At 40.3% G+C, this 15,507-nt stretch overlaps 1 protein-coding gene across 1 annotated transcript in view; it reads right to left on the reverse strand.

The window, feature by feature from the left end:
• The window catches only part of Hdac9 (histone deacetylase 9), a 792,898-nt gene that overhangs the window by 31,757 nt on the left and 745,634 nt on the right, over positions 1 to 15,507 (reverse strand). The window contains exon 24 of the mRNA XM_051144941.1: positions 13,094 to 13,178. Coding sequence (XP_051000898.1) covers positions 13,094 to 13,178 — 85 coding nt within the window. The remainder of the gene's footprint in view (positions 1 to 13,093; positions 13,179 to 15,507) is intronic.

Raw genomic sequence — 15,507 nt, forward strand, 5'->3', positions numbered from 1 at the left:
TCCCCCATCTGTCTTAGGACTTTAACAGGAACATGCATGCCTGAGACTTCTAGTTCTCCAGCCTGCAGACTCAGCCTGGAAGTTTTACCACTTCTCCTGAATTTTCTTTGTCAACCATGTGTCTAGGGCTCCTTTGTATCCATAACTGGTGAGTCAAATCTGAAGAACACACTTTGCTTTATATAACTATCCCATTGCTTCTTTTTCTCTGGAGAACACAGATTAATACAGGCAGGAATATGTAACTAACATGCTCCCAATGTGAGTTCTGAGCATTTTGCAGTACCTGAAGGTAGGATGGTGCCCCAAAGATGATGGACAACCAGGTCAAGGCATTCTAAGTTGCCAGAGCTCAACTTACTTGAGTTGAGAGGATAATGTTGGATTGTAACCCAGAGACTAAGTACCCAATGGCTTAGTAAAATTCATTTTTAAATAGGATCATATAAGTGCAACTGGTAACTGGTGGATGTGATGACATCCATACTGGGGTGGTTTTGTCCAGTGATGTGGGACTAAAACAACAGAGATAACTAGGTGTGGAACACTGGTGACTTTGAATGAGTTTTCCAGAGTTTGGTTTTAATGATGGGAGGAATTATATAGTGTTTGATTGTTGATGGAACAAATGGTAGCAAGAACACAGATTGGTTTTCTAAGGAAGGTTTGTTTGTGTCTGACAGAAGAATTGGAGGAGAGGTCAAATAAAGTAGAGTGAAGTTGAAAAGGCTGAAAGGTAGTGAAGAATCACCTCAGACACAGTGGGACTGTAATGTGTACATTTGAGTTCCATGATCAGAACTATACAATAAACCCATTCACTGTGCTTTGTGTGCATCTCTTAGACACCTGTTTGTTTGCATCTGGTGCTGCAGATAGTAATGTATAGAACTCATTCAGAGTTTACATATTCTTAGATTGTTAAGAGAGATAGGCAGAATTGTGGCAATAAAGACTAGAAAGTAGAGATTCGACTCATATATAATTACATTACAGCTATAAGTAGAGCTCAGTGAAGAAGAAAATGGGATGATGAGTGAGGACAAATAAGGACTTAAAAACTAGGAAGTAACCCTCAGTCCTAGGAGTATGGATAGCTCAAGTGTGGCATAGATGTGGCCTAATAGAATTGTGTGTTCATCTTTGGCAGAGACAGGCTTGCCAATGCTGGTTTATGACTCAGTTTTCATCCTTCCCTCGCATCTGCTAACACAATAACAGATGGTCATCTGTTGTCCAGGCTTGTCTTAATTCCCTTTTCATTCTTTATTTCCTTCTTTGCATTTTGAAAAAAAGGTGGGGAAGAGATCCATATTGTTATTTCAGTAAAGTTTTATGGATGACTGAAGGTGAATGGTCATCCTCTTTTGCTGTTATTAATTATATCCTTCATATTAAACCCTAAAAAGAATGCTGGGCCATCTCATTTCTCACTCTCTGCCACTCTTCTAGTGATACATGTCCTTATATACTTTGGATGTGACTAAATACTTTAAATAGGTTAGTTAGTTAAAGTTGGTATTTTGTTGACCCCAATGCTCCTGTGCCCTGAAGATTTGTTAGCAAAAGTCTCCTCCAGACAGGAAGCTCGCTGCTCTCTTCTAGAAACCAAGAGTTAAATAACAAGAAACTCTTTCTTTTTTCCTTCAATTAAAATTTTTTCTTCTTTAATTTCCACTTTTTTCACATTGTTATTTTACTTTATTTTATTAATTTATTCATATTACATCTCAATTGTTATCCCATCCCTTTTATCCTCCCATTCTTCCCTCTCTCCCATTTTCCCCTTACTCCCCTCCACAATGCCTGTGACTGAGGGGGACTTCCTCCCCCTGTATATGCTCATAGGGTATCAAGTCTCTTCTTGGTATCCTGCTATCCTTCCTCTGAGTGCCACCAGGCCTCCCCATCCATGGGACATGATCAAATATGGAGCACCAGAATTCATGTGAAAGTCAGACCCTACTCTCCACTCAACTGTGGAGAATGTCCTGTCCATTGGCTACATCTGAGTAGGGGTTCAAAGTTTACTGCATGTATATTCGTTGGCTGGTGCCATAGTTTGAGCAGGACCCCTGGGCCCAGATTTGCTCAATATACTTGAGTCCAGATATAAGTGAGTATATACCATTTGACTCTTTCTTCTTCTGGGTTAACTCACTCATTATGATCCAGAGACACTAAATTGGTTAGAAAAAAAGTGGGGAAAAGCCTGGAACACATTGGCACAGGAGACAACTTCCTGAACAGAACACCAACAGCCCAGGCCTTAATGTCAACCATTAATAAGTGGGACCTCATGAGGCTGAGAAGCTTCTGTAAGGCAGGAGACACTGTCAACAGAACAAAGCAACAGCCTACAGATCTTCATCAATCCTACATCTGACAAAGAGCTAATATCCAAAATATATAAAGAACTCAAGAAATTACACACCACCAAACCAAATAACCCAATTGAGAAATGGGGCTCAGAACTAAACAGAGAATTCTCAACAGAGGAATATCAAATGGCTGAGAAACACTTAAAGAAATGCTCAACCTCCTTAGTCATCAGGGAAATGCAAATCAAAACAACTCTGAGATTCCATCTTACTCCCATCAGAATGACTAAGATCAAAAAATCAAGTGACACCACATGCTGGCGAGGATGTGGAGAAAGAGGAACACTCCTTCATTGCTGGTGGGAATGCAAACTAGTACAGATACTTTGGAAATCTATCTGGTGCTATCTCAGAAAAATGGGAATAAGGCTTCCTCAAGACCCAGCTATTCCACTCCTTGGAATATACCTAGAAAATGTTCTACCATACAACAGGGACATATGCTCAACCATGTTCATAGCGGCCTTATTCATAATAGCCAGAACATGGAAACAGCCTAAGTGTCCCTCAGTAGAAGAATAGATAAAGAAACTCTGGTACATTTACACTATGGAATACTACTCAGCTATTAAAAACAAGGAATTCCCAAAATTTGTGGACAAGTTTCCACTTTTTAGTTACATACAAAGTGTTCCATTCCTATAAGCCAGCAAATTGACTCTTTGAGGTCTGGAGTTCTGAAGATCACAATACAGGCTGAGTTGGTGATTCCAAGTAAAAATTCAGCTACAAAACAAAGGGCAAACAAAAATGCAAACCTAACAAAGAGCAATTCCTAGGAAGTAGTCATAGCATTTACCACTGAAGGCCCATCCCAGCTCTTGCCAGGTCCTTAGCACTTGTGTTGGGCTCTGCTGTGTGCTCCTGTGCCTTACTCTTGCTGCTAGTGTCACTGCCCACTGCTTCTTATACATTTCAACCTGTCTCTATTCTGTTGCCCAACATTGCAGTGAGCTCAGTAATATATTGAAATTTGTTCTTTTACGTACACTAAATCTCTTTGATTTCCAGGTGGGGCCTGTTAAAGTTTCTTCCCATTACAATTGAAACAGGAAGTTTGGGGGGTCTCTGATTTTACTTGGGAAACACGGAAAGACAGAGAGGTCCCTTGCAGAGATACTCAGATAGAATGAAAATAGATTTTAGCATCACAGCCCGCAAAGTAGTAAAAGCTTAGGTTTTCCTGTCTTCTGCTGAAATGTTCCTTCAATAACATACCTGGCTTTGTGAGATCTCTAGTAGCTATGGGTGGCTTGCATTGCAGAGGTTTGTGAAGGCAGACAAAATGTATGAAAATACACAACAAGCGCTCTTCCCTCAAACCTGACCTTCTTGTGTGTTCTGTCTCAGCTCGTGGGGTCCTAGAGGTGTGAGAAACTCACCTACTTGGTAACAGCTTAGGATACTCTCTTTTCCAGAGCACTCCTATTGTTAAAGAGGTTTCAGGCCCGTCTCATGCATGATTTTATTTATTCTTTTGGTTTAATCAGTTTTGACTTGGAAGAAATGTGAATGAAAGATTTTGTAACTGCAGATGCAATTAGAAAAAGAAAATAACCAAATCAGGTTAAATCTCTAAGCAGATGGAAGATTTGTTTGTTTGTTTGTTTGTTTTTTCTTGGGTGTATCCTAGTGGCAGGACTCCTCCACCCAACCGTCAACGTTCCAGTGTTTCAAGAGAACGGCTGGTTAGGAATTCAGAATCATTTTGTAAAGAGTCTTGTGTGCACATTTGACCTGGCTGTGATACCAGCGGGGTTAAGAGCCGGAGAAAGCCTAACGCTGCTTTTCTTCAATGAAGGGCTGCCTGGCCCTGCGCTCTAACATCAAGGCCTCTGTCCAAAGCCAAAAGCTCTATGACAAATCGCAGCTCACACCTGACAACAGCCAGGGGTTTCAACTCAACAGGGCAGGGACTTGAAATTCTGCCAACCCTCGCGTTTTTTTTTTTTCTGATTAGATTTGTTTTACAAGTTTACAAGGGCTCCAGAGTGGACCCAGAGCTCCGTGGCTCCATGGAATTTGGCACTGGGATCCCAGACCTGACTATGTCTCAACCTCAATTAGTCTGGACAACTAAAATTCCTGTTTCTAAGGCAAACTGATTTTTTTTTCCTCCTAGGTATGTCATCTTTGAAACAGATGGGAAAATGGGGGCGGGGAGGGAAGCATACAGAGAAACTGCAGCAGGAGTGCGTTTACTCGTGGTAAGCCAAGGGACCAAAGTGGCTAGGCAGGAAGCCTCTGAGCCTATCTGCTGGCTTCATGATCTTGCTTCTGCCTGCTCATTAGTTGTGTGGCTGAAGGGAACTAAAGGAATGAAAAGCCCCTCAATTTCCTTAAAGCGGCAGTGAGAATAGACTCCCTACAGAGTTGTTGGGAAAAAGTTAAAATTGTTAGATGATATTGGTGAGAGTCTCAGGAGAGCACTGTCAGACAATGAGCACATCACAGCTGGGATTTAAATATTTGCTAATAGTTTACAGCGTTGGCCTTGCATAAAGACTTCATTCAGTGGCCCTCCATACACTGTAGAGCAAAACCGACATTTCTCCAACAGGCAAGACTCTCAATAAACGTGTTTTTCTGAAGCCCAATTTTCTCCTTTCCCTTCCAGCCCCCCTTCCCTTCATTGGTTGCAATTTCATGAGGTAAAGATTGACACCTTCTCTGCTTTGAAAATTGGAAGACCTAAAAATCATTTATCTTGTCCAGCTAATGATCTTATGCTAATTCTAGTTTGGAATTATACCACTCAATAAGCCTTGTATGTCTCCTGACACTGGTAGAGGCACAGTAGTCTTTTAAGGTTTTCTTTCCTTGTGTTAAATTATGTATAGGTTTGTGTGTATTTCTGCATGTGGGTATTTGCATGAGAGTACAGATGTTCAAAGAGCCTAAACATATGCAAGAAAAGTTACAGATGGTTGTGTGCTGCCTGCCATGGGTCCTCTGGAAGAGTAGCAAGTGTTCACAACCGCCGAGCCATTTGTCTAGCTCCCACAATGACCTTTTCAATGGAAGGCTAATGATGCTTCCTTCTTACTTGAAACCAAACTTTACGTTCTTGGAAGTAAAAGCCTCTTTCCAACACTGTATCCTCTCTCCTGGACCTCAGCAGGATGAAAGTGGAGGAGAGAGAAAAATAAAGATCAGAAAACAGAAGAAAATCAAAAGGAAACAATATGGGACAATAACGCAGAGGAAAATTTGAGTTTGGGTAAGCATGTGGGTGTGTAGTCAAGTTGCTAATCAACTACAGGATGACTTATTTGGTACATGTTGAAATGTGGGGGAAATGGCTGTGTCCATGGGCCCTTGAGGTAAAATACTAGGTACTTTATCTCACATCAATATATGTGAATCCCTGTTAGATGAGAAAGAATCTGAATTTCTCCTGGTGTCTGATATGAGTGCCTCTCCCTGAAGATGGAGGAAGTACAGTATCTCAGAGATGAGAAAGGGCAGTTGGGATGGCAGTGCAGATGGATGAAGATAGTGGTTGTTACTTTAAAGCGAGTCTTATCTTTAAATAGCCATCTTCTTTTTTTTACTCTCCAGACCTGTTTTGAACTAAGAGACCTCAATGGCTCATATTCTGACTACCTATTTCCATGCAAGATCATTGGCACATTTTATTTTGTCAACTAGTTGACTCCTATTGAAAATAGAGTATAAGCCAGGTGGTGGTGGCGCACACCTTTAATCCCAATACTTGGGAGGCAGAGGCAGGTGGGTTGCTGTGAGTTCAAAGCCAGCCTGGTCTACAAAATGAGTGCAGAATAGTTGAGGCTATACAGAGAAACCTTGTCTTGAAAAAAAAATAGAGTATAAATAAAATCACCAAAAGTTAGCATCGTCTTACTTTATTTAGCATCAGTGTTTTCTTCTATGGACAGTTTTCAGAACTAGAGGTTGACCCAGAATAAGAAAAAAATAGAACAGGAAAAAAATCTTAATAAGAGCAAGAAAAGATATGAACCAGTAACACAAGGGCCAAATGGAAAGCAGAAGAAGTTAGGAGAAGTGGTGCCAGGCAAGCTTGCTTCTTTGCAGGGAGGTTGTTTTCTTTCTTTTTACTTTTTTTCCCTTAAACACAGGAGTGTACATGAGTCTTGCTCACCACACTGTGTTCAGTCACATACTTACTGTTACTATTCTCCTGCATCAAAGAAAATCATCTTCCTTATCAAATTGGCTAAAGCTGGGCACACTTTGTTGTCCCTAAATAATATTCCACAAATGTGCTTTTAAAATCAGGATAAACAATAGTAATGTCTTAGTTTCTTTTCTACTATTGTGATAAGAGACTATGACTGAGGCACTTTATAGGGGAGAAAAGCATTTATTTGGAACGTATGGTTTTAAAGGATGAGGCAATGCCCATCATGGCAGGAGCATGGCAGCATGCAGGCGGGCGTGGCACTGGAGCAGGAGCTGAGCACTCACATCCATCTATAAGAACCAGGCCGACAGATGCATGCCTGGAGCCCACAGAGGTCAGAAGACATTGGATCCCCTAGAACTGAAATTACAGATGGCTGTGGGTCACCATGTGGGAGCAGGGGAACTGACAGGGGTTCAGTTCTGCAAGAGCAACAGGGGTGCAACCTCTGGGCCATCTCCTCAGCTCTCACCATACCATTAAACTGCATTCATGTTGTAAAATGCATCAATACTACATTTAGTGCCTGCAAAATCCTTCATTGTATGTAATTCTATAATTTGCTTATCCATTGTCAATTGATGAACATTTGGGGAGTCCTTAATATATAGCTATTATGAATACATTTCGTATTTACTGGAAAAAAAAAAAAAAAAGAACCAGGCCGAGAGAAAGATCTAAGTGGAGTGGGTGTGGACTCTTGAAACCTCATATCTTCCCCTAGGGACAAACCTCTTCTAGCAAGGCCACACCTCCAAACCCTTCCTAAACATTTCCACTGACTGAAGATCAGACATTCAACTACATGAGCTTATGAGGACCATTCTCATTCAGACCAAAGCAACAAGGTTGGCACGTAGGCAAAATGGAGTTCGTGTTCTAGCTATGTGATAAGAGCATATGACAAAATTGCAAAGACTGTTCCTTCCTCATTTTGACTTAGGTTATTATTTTGCTTTGTTGGCAAAATAAGGAATTCTAACAAAATTCAAATTTTCAGACAAAGGAGATTCCTTATAGTGGGGAAAAGATAAAAGTGAGGTTTTGAAGAGAAACTTCCATATTTCTAGTATTATTTAACTTCTATCCTCCCCACGGTGACCTCCTTTTCTAGGAGTACCAACTTAGAAAGCAGTTGTGGTGATGTTTGCTTCCATGTTTCCCTTGAAACCTGAGGAAGTGGTTTGCTCACTGTTCATATGATTGGTGAATAGAATAGAGGATTTATAGAGGGGTTCCTATCATTCTAAAGTTCACCACTCTGCGTTTTTCAACTTGTCAGCTCCAAACCACGAGATGGTTGCAGCAATTTTGAAAAATAATCCCCAAATCCTTGTGCACAGATATATATTTTCTTGATCCTAAAAATCAAAAGATACTATGATTATCACATAGGAGGTCTACAGAGTTGGTTGTCACTTACAGAGGGTATTTTCACTAAAAAAAAAAAAAAAAAAAAAAAAAGCAAATGAAGGGAAACCATGTCTCTATACTTAAACTTCTCATATTTTGGGGTTTCACACATGAAAATCAGTATCATGTGTTATATGTTTTTAGAACTTAAAATTATACTCTTTAAAGCCGAATGAATTTAATTTTATGGAAAATTCCATTCATAGTTCTTCCACCCTGGTCTCAGTGAAGCTGTCGCTATGGGCCAGCACGGCTACATGAAGAACGGCATTGGAAGGCCCAGCCTCCTACCGTGCTGTGAGGAAGTGTGGGGAATTGCAGGTCACATGGATGCTACAAGCTGTAAGCACGGATTTTAGGGGAGAGACACACATACACAGGCCCTTTCTCCCGTTCTGGCTCACTCTTCCCTGGTGAGTACTGTTGTGCGATAAAGGAGCAGAGTCAGGCGTACAACCGTGCCTTCTAAGATCCTCTGTGGAAACGGCAGCACACAAAAGTATTTTGAGTCTTCATAGCAGGACTGACTCAGCCTCGTGGGCTGGCTGTAAAATGGGAAGAAATGGGTTCGCATGTGTTTTGTTTTCTTTTCTTAATTCCTCTGTAGCATTGGGTGGTTGGCAGGTATAATTATATGAAGCTGCCATAATACAATCAATCTGGTCTAAATAGAGAAGAATGGGACGAGAGACTCCTCGTTAAACGGCTACTTTATTTCTACAATATTTTCAAAGCACCTGTGCACCCCAATCATTGCACAAAGGTTTCAGCCACTAGGAGTGAATAAGCAAAAATATCAGTGAAACAATTTGTGCTGTGCAAGGGCATAAAACTAAGTGAGCATATACTATGGGCTTCCTCTTTAAGACTGAGTACTAACCTTTGCCTCTACACATCACGTTTCTCTATCCATTCTTCCACTGATAGACATTCAGGTTCTATCTCTTGACTATTCTGAATAGTGCTGTGATGAGCACGTAAATGCTAATATTTTTATATCTTTTAAAAATTATTTTTGCAATTTCAGAAGTGAGATGACTGTTTTATATATGGTAATTTTTTTTTCAAGACAGGGTTTCTCTGTGCTAGCCTTGGCTGTCCTGGACTTCGTTTGTAGACCAGGCTGGCCTTGAACTCACAGCAATCTGCCTGCCTCAGCCTCCTAAGTGCTGGGATTAAAGGAATGCACCACCATGCCCAGTAATTTTATTTTCAACTTTTAGAGGAAAAATAAAACTTTTCTTGTTTGTTTTTCAAGACAGGGTTTCTCTGTGTAGCCTTGGCTGTCCTGGACTTTCTTTGTACACCAGGCTGGGCTCGAACTCACAATTATCCGTCTGCATCTGCCTCCCAAGTGTGGGGATTAAAGATAATGTGCCACCATGCCCTTGTCAGCCACATACACCCATTTCTTTGCAAAGACAGTTGACCCTTATATACTATTCATTATCATGAGCTATAAGTAGTCTGTAGTCTATGTGTGTGTGTGTGTGTGTGTGTGTGTGTGTGTGTGTGTGTGTGTGTGCTCCATTTGTCAGGAGAAATGAATGCCCTTTTGCATCCTTATACTGCTTTCTTTCCTCTTCACCTGAATGAACAAGGATAGGACCACAGGGAAGATCCTGCTGCAAAACACAAAAGGCATGTGGCCAGTCCATGGGCCATGCAAATCAAAGCATCCAGCACCTGCATACCCTCAGCTGGGGGTCTCAATTCTCTAAAAGAAATTCACAGAGGGCCTGTCAGCACCTTGTTGTGTGTTTGGGGACAGAAGTCTATAGGATCTTGCCTGAGTATTTCCCACATGTTAAAGCCCACTTCCTAACCTTTTCATATCTGAAAACTACAGCACAGAGTCATTCAGAACCTGACCTAGGAGGTGGGGGAAAACTCAAATACCTCCTTAAGTTAAAAGGTGGACCCTTGTGCTGCTCAGAGACACATATGAAGAATGGTGCACGTGTTAAAGAAAGGCTACCTTTTGTGTGGTCCATTTCCTAGGAGTTGAGGTCCATGGCCTCAGAAGGACCTATGTTTGGATAACTTTTCTGCTGAGAGCTTCTCAAAATTCTTAATATCATCCTAACAAGAAAGGAGTCACATGCTTCCATTTTTAATGTTGTTGTCATTAGTCTGGAGGCTATGTAGCCAGGCTTGACTATTTTCCATTCTGAACCAGCAATGAAGAGCCTGGTCAAGGGCTCAGGACAGTTAGTATGAAAAGGTGGGATATGAGTCAGGGAAAGGAATACGGCCATATATTGTAAGGAAAGTAAGTATTGCTCATTGAACTCAAAGCCCATCATTTTAATTTCCCTAGTCAATACGAATTTTCACATCCTAACACACTCACTTAACTTTGCTGTTCCATGGACATTCCTCATTTTCTTCTCATTCCTTCTCTTTGAAAGAGCAGTCTAAAAGACACATACATTTAGAACCAATGGAAACGCAGCAAGCATTGGAGGAGAGTGCTGAAGGACTGTGGCTGCACTGATTTTCACTTCTCCCCATGCTAAGAAGTCACCTCTAGGGTTACATTTGCCTGTAGATTTATTACCTTGTCCCACCATCATTTTTTTTCCTCTAAACCATAATTTAAATTTGAGTTTGGGTGATAGTTCTATTACTCTTTCTTAGTAGTTATTTTATCATCAAAACTTTTTCATAGAAACTAGTTATAATACTTGAAGGGCTGTACAGGTGACCTTCATTCACATTTTATTAAGCTGTGTTTCTGTATATATTCAATTATAAGTTAATTACTGAACTGTCAGTGGCTAAATGCTAACAGATTCTGCTATTGTAATTACTATGACCTATTACTGGCCTCCTGTTTTGTAGATCCTAAAGAAAAGAGGTAAAAAAGTATCTCACTATTGATTAGTTATTATAAAAAGCTGATGGCCGATATCTATGGCAGGAAGTGGAAGGCAGGATTTCCGGGCAGAGAAAGGGACTCTGGGAACAAGAAAGAGGAGGGCTTTTTAATTTTTATTTATTTATTTATTTATTTTTGCCAGGAGACAAGAGAGCAGAGTGATGTGATTTTGGGCCTGCTGGGTTAACTTAGATGAGCCAGTTGAGAATTTGCCTAGCTAAGGCCTAAGATTTAAAATATTAAAAGGTCCCAGTATCTTTATTTTTATAGCTGGCAGGTCACCAGAGTCCAACAACAAAGAGCCAAGGACAAAATGCCGGCCCCTTATTCAAAACTTCCCTGGAATTTCAAGGCAGAAACAACATGAGTAGTGACCCAAACCTGGGCCATCCTAAACATGGAATCTGCATGACCACAGGCCTAAGGGTCAAGACATCCAATCCTCCCTGGCCAGATTATGAGATACATGGTGTATCTAAGCAATTACTATTAAGCAGGTTTCCTGGCTTGGTAAAAGGCCCAGAACAGCCCCCAGGAAGCTAAGGATGAGTTCACTTTCCTGGACTTGTATGTTATTTAATGGTAAGAATTTATGCATAAAACCAGGCTAGATAGGTGAGAGGGCCTGGTTCCTAGATAGACCATGGAGCTCTTCACTAGGAGCCGATGCCCACATGGGTTCATTATGGCACTGAAGAATGAAAATCCAGGGCCATCTACTCAAGTGCTCCTGCTCTCAAGTCCTACTCTTCCACGTCCCGTCAGCCTCCTCTTTGCTGGAGAAAGACGTCATTTCTTTCTCAAAGCCTCAGTGCCTCCAGAGATCACAGAGTTGGAGTCAGACATTTTATTTTCCTTTACCAATTGGACTGTAAATTTCTTCAACCGAGAAACCCCTCTACCTTCTCCTTTTCTTTGTCTTTCTCTTCCTCCTTTCCCTCCCTCTCTTGCTTTTTTTCCCCTAACCTTTATGCCTCGACAACTGATCGAGGCATAAACAAAGCCAATCTTAAGTGCTGAAGATGCACACTCTGTGACCACTCTGTGTGTATAACAGCAAAAGAATCCTTGGAGGAAGAACACAACATACATGAAGACTGATCTCTCTTTATACTGTCAATATCCTACATGGGGACAGTGGATCAGAACTGGATGAGCAGGACAAGGCTGTTAGAGATCATCCAAAGAGTCCTTCTGAGTGATCTGGAATGGCACTCACTGGACCCTCCTGATCTACTCTGAAAGCAAGAGTCAGTCCGGAGCAAGTTTCTTACTAGAGCAGATGAGCAAACCCCAGCTTGACTTTGAAGGCTGTCGACTTCTGTATCCAGCTTTACCCCAGTAATTTCACTCTCTAGTATTTCAGTATTTGTTTTTCTGTTCTTTAAAAAAAAAAAAAATCTTTGAAACTCATCACTTATTCCACAATCATATGTAGTCAATAAGCACGCAGTGGATGCCTATAGCCCACATTCTAGGCACGTGGAGGGATTTAAGTGGAGCTTTATTTTGAGTTTGGGTATGACATTATTGGTATAAAAATAATAGTGCTATAACTGCAACCCCCCCCCCAAATCTCACACCCTCATCTCCTAGTTTCCATTATGCAAAAGAAGACAGGGACTCAAAGGTATGGCAAAGGTTTTTCAGTGGTGTGGAAATCGTGCTTCTGTGGGAAATCAGCAAAGCTAAGGGGTTTCTTGATCATCCTTAGAACCCACGTTTGCCATTATGCATTTCTGTTTGTGGTAAGTGCCGGGTTAATCTATAGTAGGAGATGTGGACATTTGTGAAGGTAATTGCCTAATAACTGCCCCCCCCGATTACCATGTCTGCTAAAGTGGGATTTTCTCATGGTAATGATACCTTCTCATTAATTTTCCTTCGTTGTCAAACAAAGCCACGACATAATTTCCAAATCCCAACACATTTAGGAAATAACTAAGTTCTTAGTTATTAGCTAACTTAGTTAATAACTAAGTTCATAGTCAAATTCCTAAATTTATTTCATTGCTCTAGGTCAGCAATTACTGGTTGATATAATTTTAAGTACACAGAGTGCATGAGAAAAACAAGATTCTAAGTCTCGGTTCTGAGTTACAACATTAGATAAGACTATCACAGAGTAAAACAAGACATTTCAATAAAAATATATGTGCAAATTAAAATACTTATGTTGCTTTGCGCCTTTGTTCTCAATAAATGTCAGTGAACTTGACCTAGTGAATGGTGAAGAGGAAATTAAGGACATACTTTGGATTTCAATGGTCTTCTGTAAAGAAGTGGCAGCGTTCATATTCGGGGTCTGATGGAGAACATCTTCCTCAAATGGCTCCAGCTGCAAGAACAGTAGAGAACATGGCAGAACGTGAGAACTTTATAGTGAGTAGCACAGAAGCAAAGCAAGTGACCAACCTCATCCTTGGAGGCCTGCTCCGCCAACTGCTTAACATTTTGCTGACATCAGGTCCCCAGGTGTAGTCAGTTATATATATATTATGCTTTGTGTTCATATAATTAAATTCCAAAGAGCTTTTCTATTGGTCTCAAGATTAATGTATGGAGACCCCGACGCAGGTGCACATCTGTGTATTAGTCATTTAAAACCTGAGTTATTTTTGTAATTTCTGTAGGTTCCTCACAAACCAAATTTCATCATGAGGATATCCACAGCAGCAAACACCGTATTAAAGAAGCCAGAGGGAAAAGACCAGCACAATTCCACTTAGCATCTACTTTTTTCGAAATCATGTCAGCCTCAAGCATGGGACAAATTCCTGCTGTGCAAATCTATCATGATCTTCTGGAGTTACACCAATTTTTAATGGAGGAATTTGGCAAACATTGCAAGACATGCAGGAGAGATTCTGATAATTTATGAAGTATCTCTATTGGAACCAAGTCTGATGACTGGGGTCCTGGACATATGGTGACGTGTGTACTGTTAGGTAGAGTAGTTGCAAAGAAAATAACCATCTATTTCTGGGGGCACCGAAAGCAAGCAAACAACAGCAACAAGACAACAGATCCTAATAAATCAATTTTCCTAGAAAACTTCAAGTTAATAACCTCTAATAAGTGGAGTGGTTAGACACAGTGGCATGTCCAGGAACCTCTGTCACTAGACATACCAAAGTGTGAATTCTTCCAAGGTTCTTCATCTAGAGGAGAAAAAACACAAAGGGATTATAAATTTCCACAGCATATGTGAGTGAATCTCATGCCAGGGTTTCTGTGAGTTGACTATTCTATACTTCAATCATGGGATCAAAACAATAGCATCTTCTTCCAGATGCCTCAGGATAACAGAGTAGCTCGGGGATATTTATACATGAGTAAATTCACTAAATATAACTTTGTGGAGTGTTTTCCTTAGCTGCCAAAGAAAAAGCTTTAAAACATCAAAAGGTCTGTGTGCAATACAGTTTAGTAAAAGGAAAAACAACACTGTACCTAAGTCAATGTCAAGAAAAGGTTGTGAAATCTTAAATGCTTAAATTTGGTTAAAAGCAGTTTAAAAAAAAAAAAACAGTACTGCAGATTGTATCTTTAAGAATATGCTATCCTGGTGCCACCCTCTCATCTCAGAGGAATGGTTGAATCACAAGCTGAAGGTTCCTTGGAAAATGCTTTCTGAAGGATTAGACAGGGTTGAGTGAGCGACATTGCTCATACACAAACTTTCCTTCCATTCACTTCTTTCTCAGAACCTGGGGAGAAATAATTTTTCATAAGCAATAAAATGTTCCGAAACACCACTTCATGTTAGAACTTACACGCAGGATTGGCACAGTTAGTTCTTTCCAAAACCTTCCTGTGACTTCAGATAAAAAATGCAGACGAAATGAATGGTGTTGGGTACTGGAGAAACCCTGAGACAGATCACAAATGTAAAAGCCCCAATTCTACAACTGGAGCACATTGAGGTCTGTGGGCTTGTTTTTAAGTCCTGGGTAATATAGAAAGTATATGTGGTTCAGCGTGTTGGGTATGAAAATACAAACACATCTAAACCCACAATTTGGAGTCTTCAGTTAGATGCCATAAAGTTGTGCCTACTTGTAAAAGCAACTCAGAGAATTAAGGAAATTAAATTGATCATTTAAGCCTCTCAAACCATTTCCTCGCATGTTTTAGGTGAATGTCATTTGAGGGTTTAACCTTCAGTAAATTGCACCAATTTGCTTCATTTTGAGTGTGTACACACAGACAGGGCTGGATTCAGAGCATTTTCACAATGTGGGCTCTTTATTTTCACCTAGTAGCTCTGCAGAGAAGGCAGTGGGCAGTAGTCTCTCCATTGGCAAGGAAGCAGGCAGCATTTACAGGCTGTTTTCCTAAAATTAAAACCTTGTATGGAGGGACCACAGAATTGAGTTGTGTTTTTTAGGGAATTTGTTGACTCAATCACTCAGAATTATGGTAGTAAAACCATCTGATTGAAGCATCTGCTTCATAAATATTTATGAATATTGGTCATTATTAGTAATCTAATAACTAAGTAATTAAATAATATTAAGTAAATAGTAATTTTTAGTAAGTTTAGAGCAAACATGAGAATATATGGTTAATCTATGTTAGGTATTTAGTTTGGCCAAAAAGATGTAGCAAAAATACTGGCTATTAAGACTGGTCAGAACTACTAAGAGATTAAATAGAAATCTAAG

Source organism: Acomys russatus, chromosome 1 (genome assembly GCF_903995435.1).
Source record: "Acomys russatus chromosome 1, mAcoRus1.1, whole genome shotgun sequence".
Taxonomy (NCBI): Eukaryota; Metazoa; Chordata; class Mammalia; order Rodentia; family Muridae; genus Acomys; species Acomys russatus.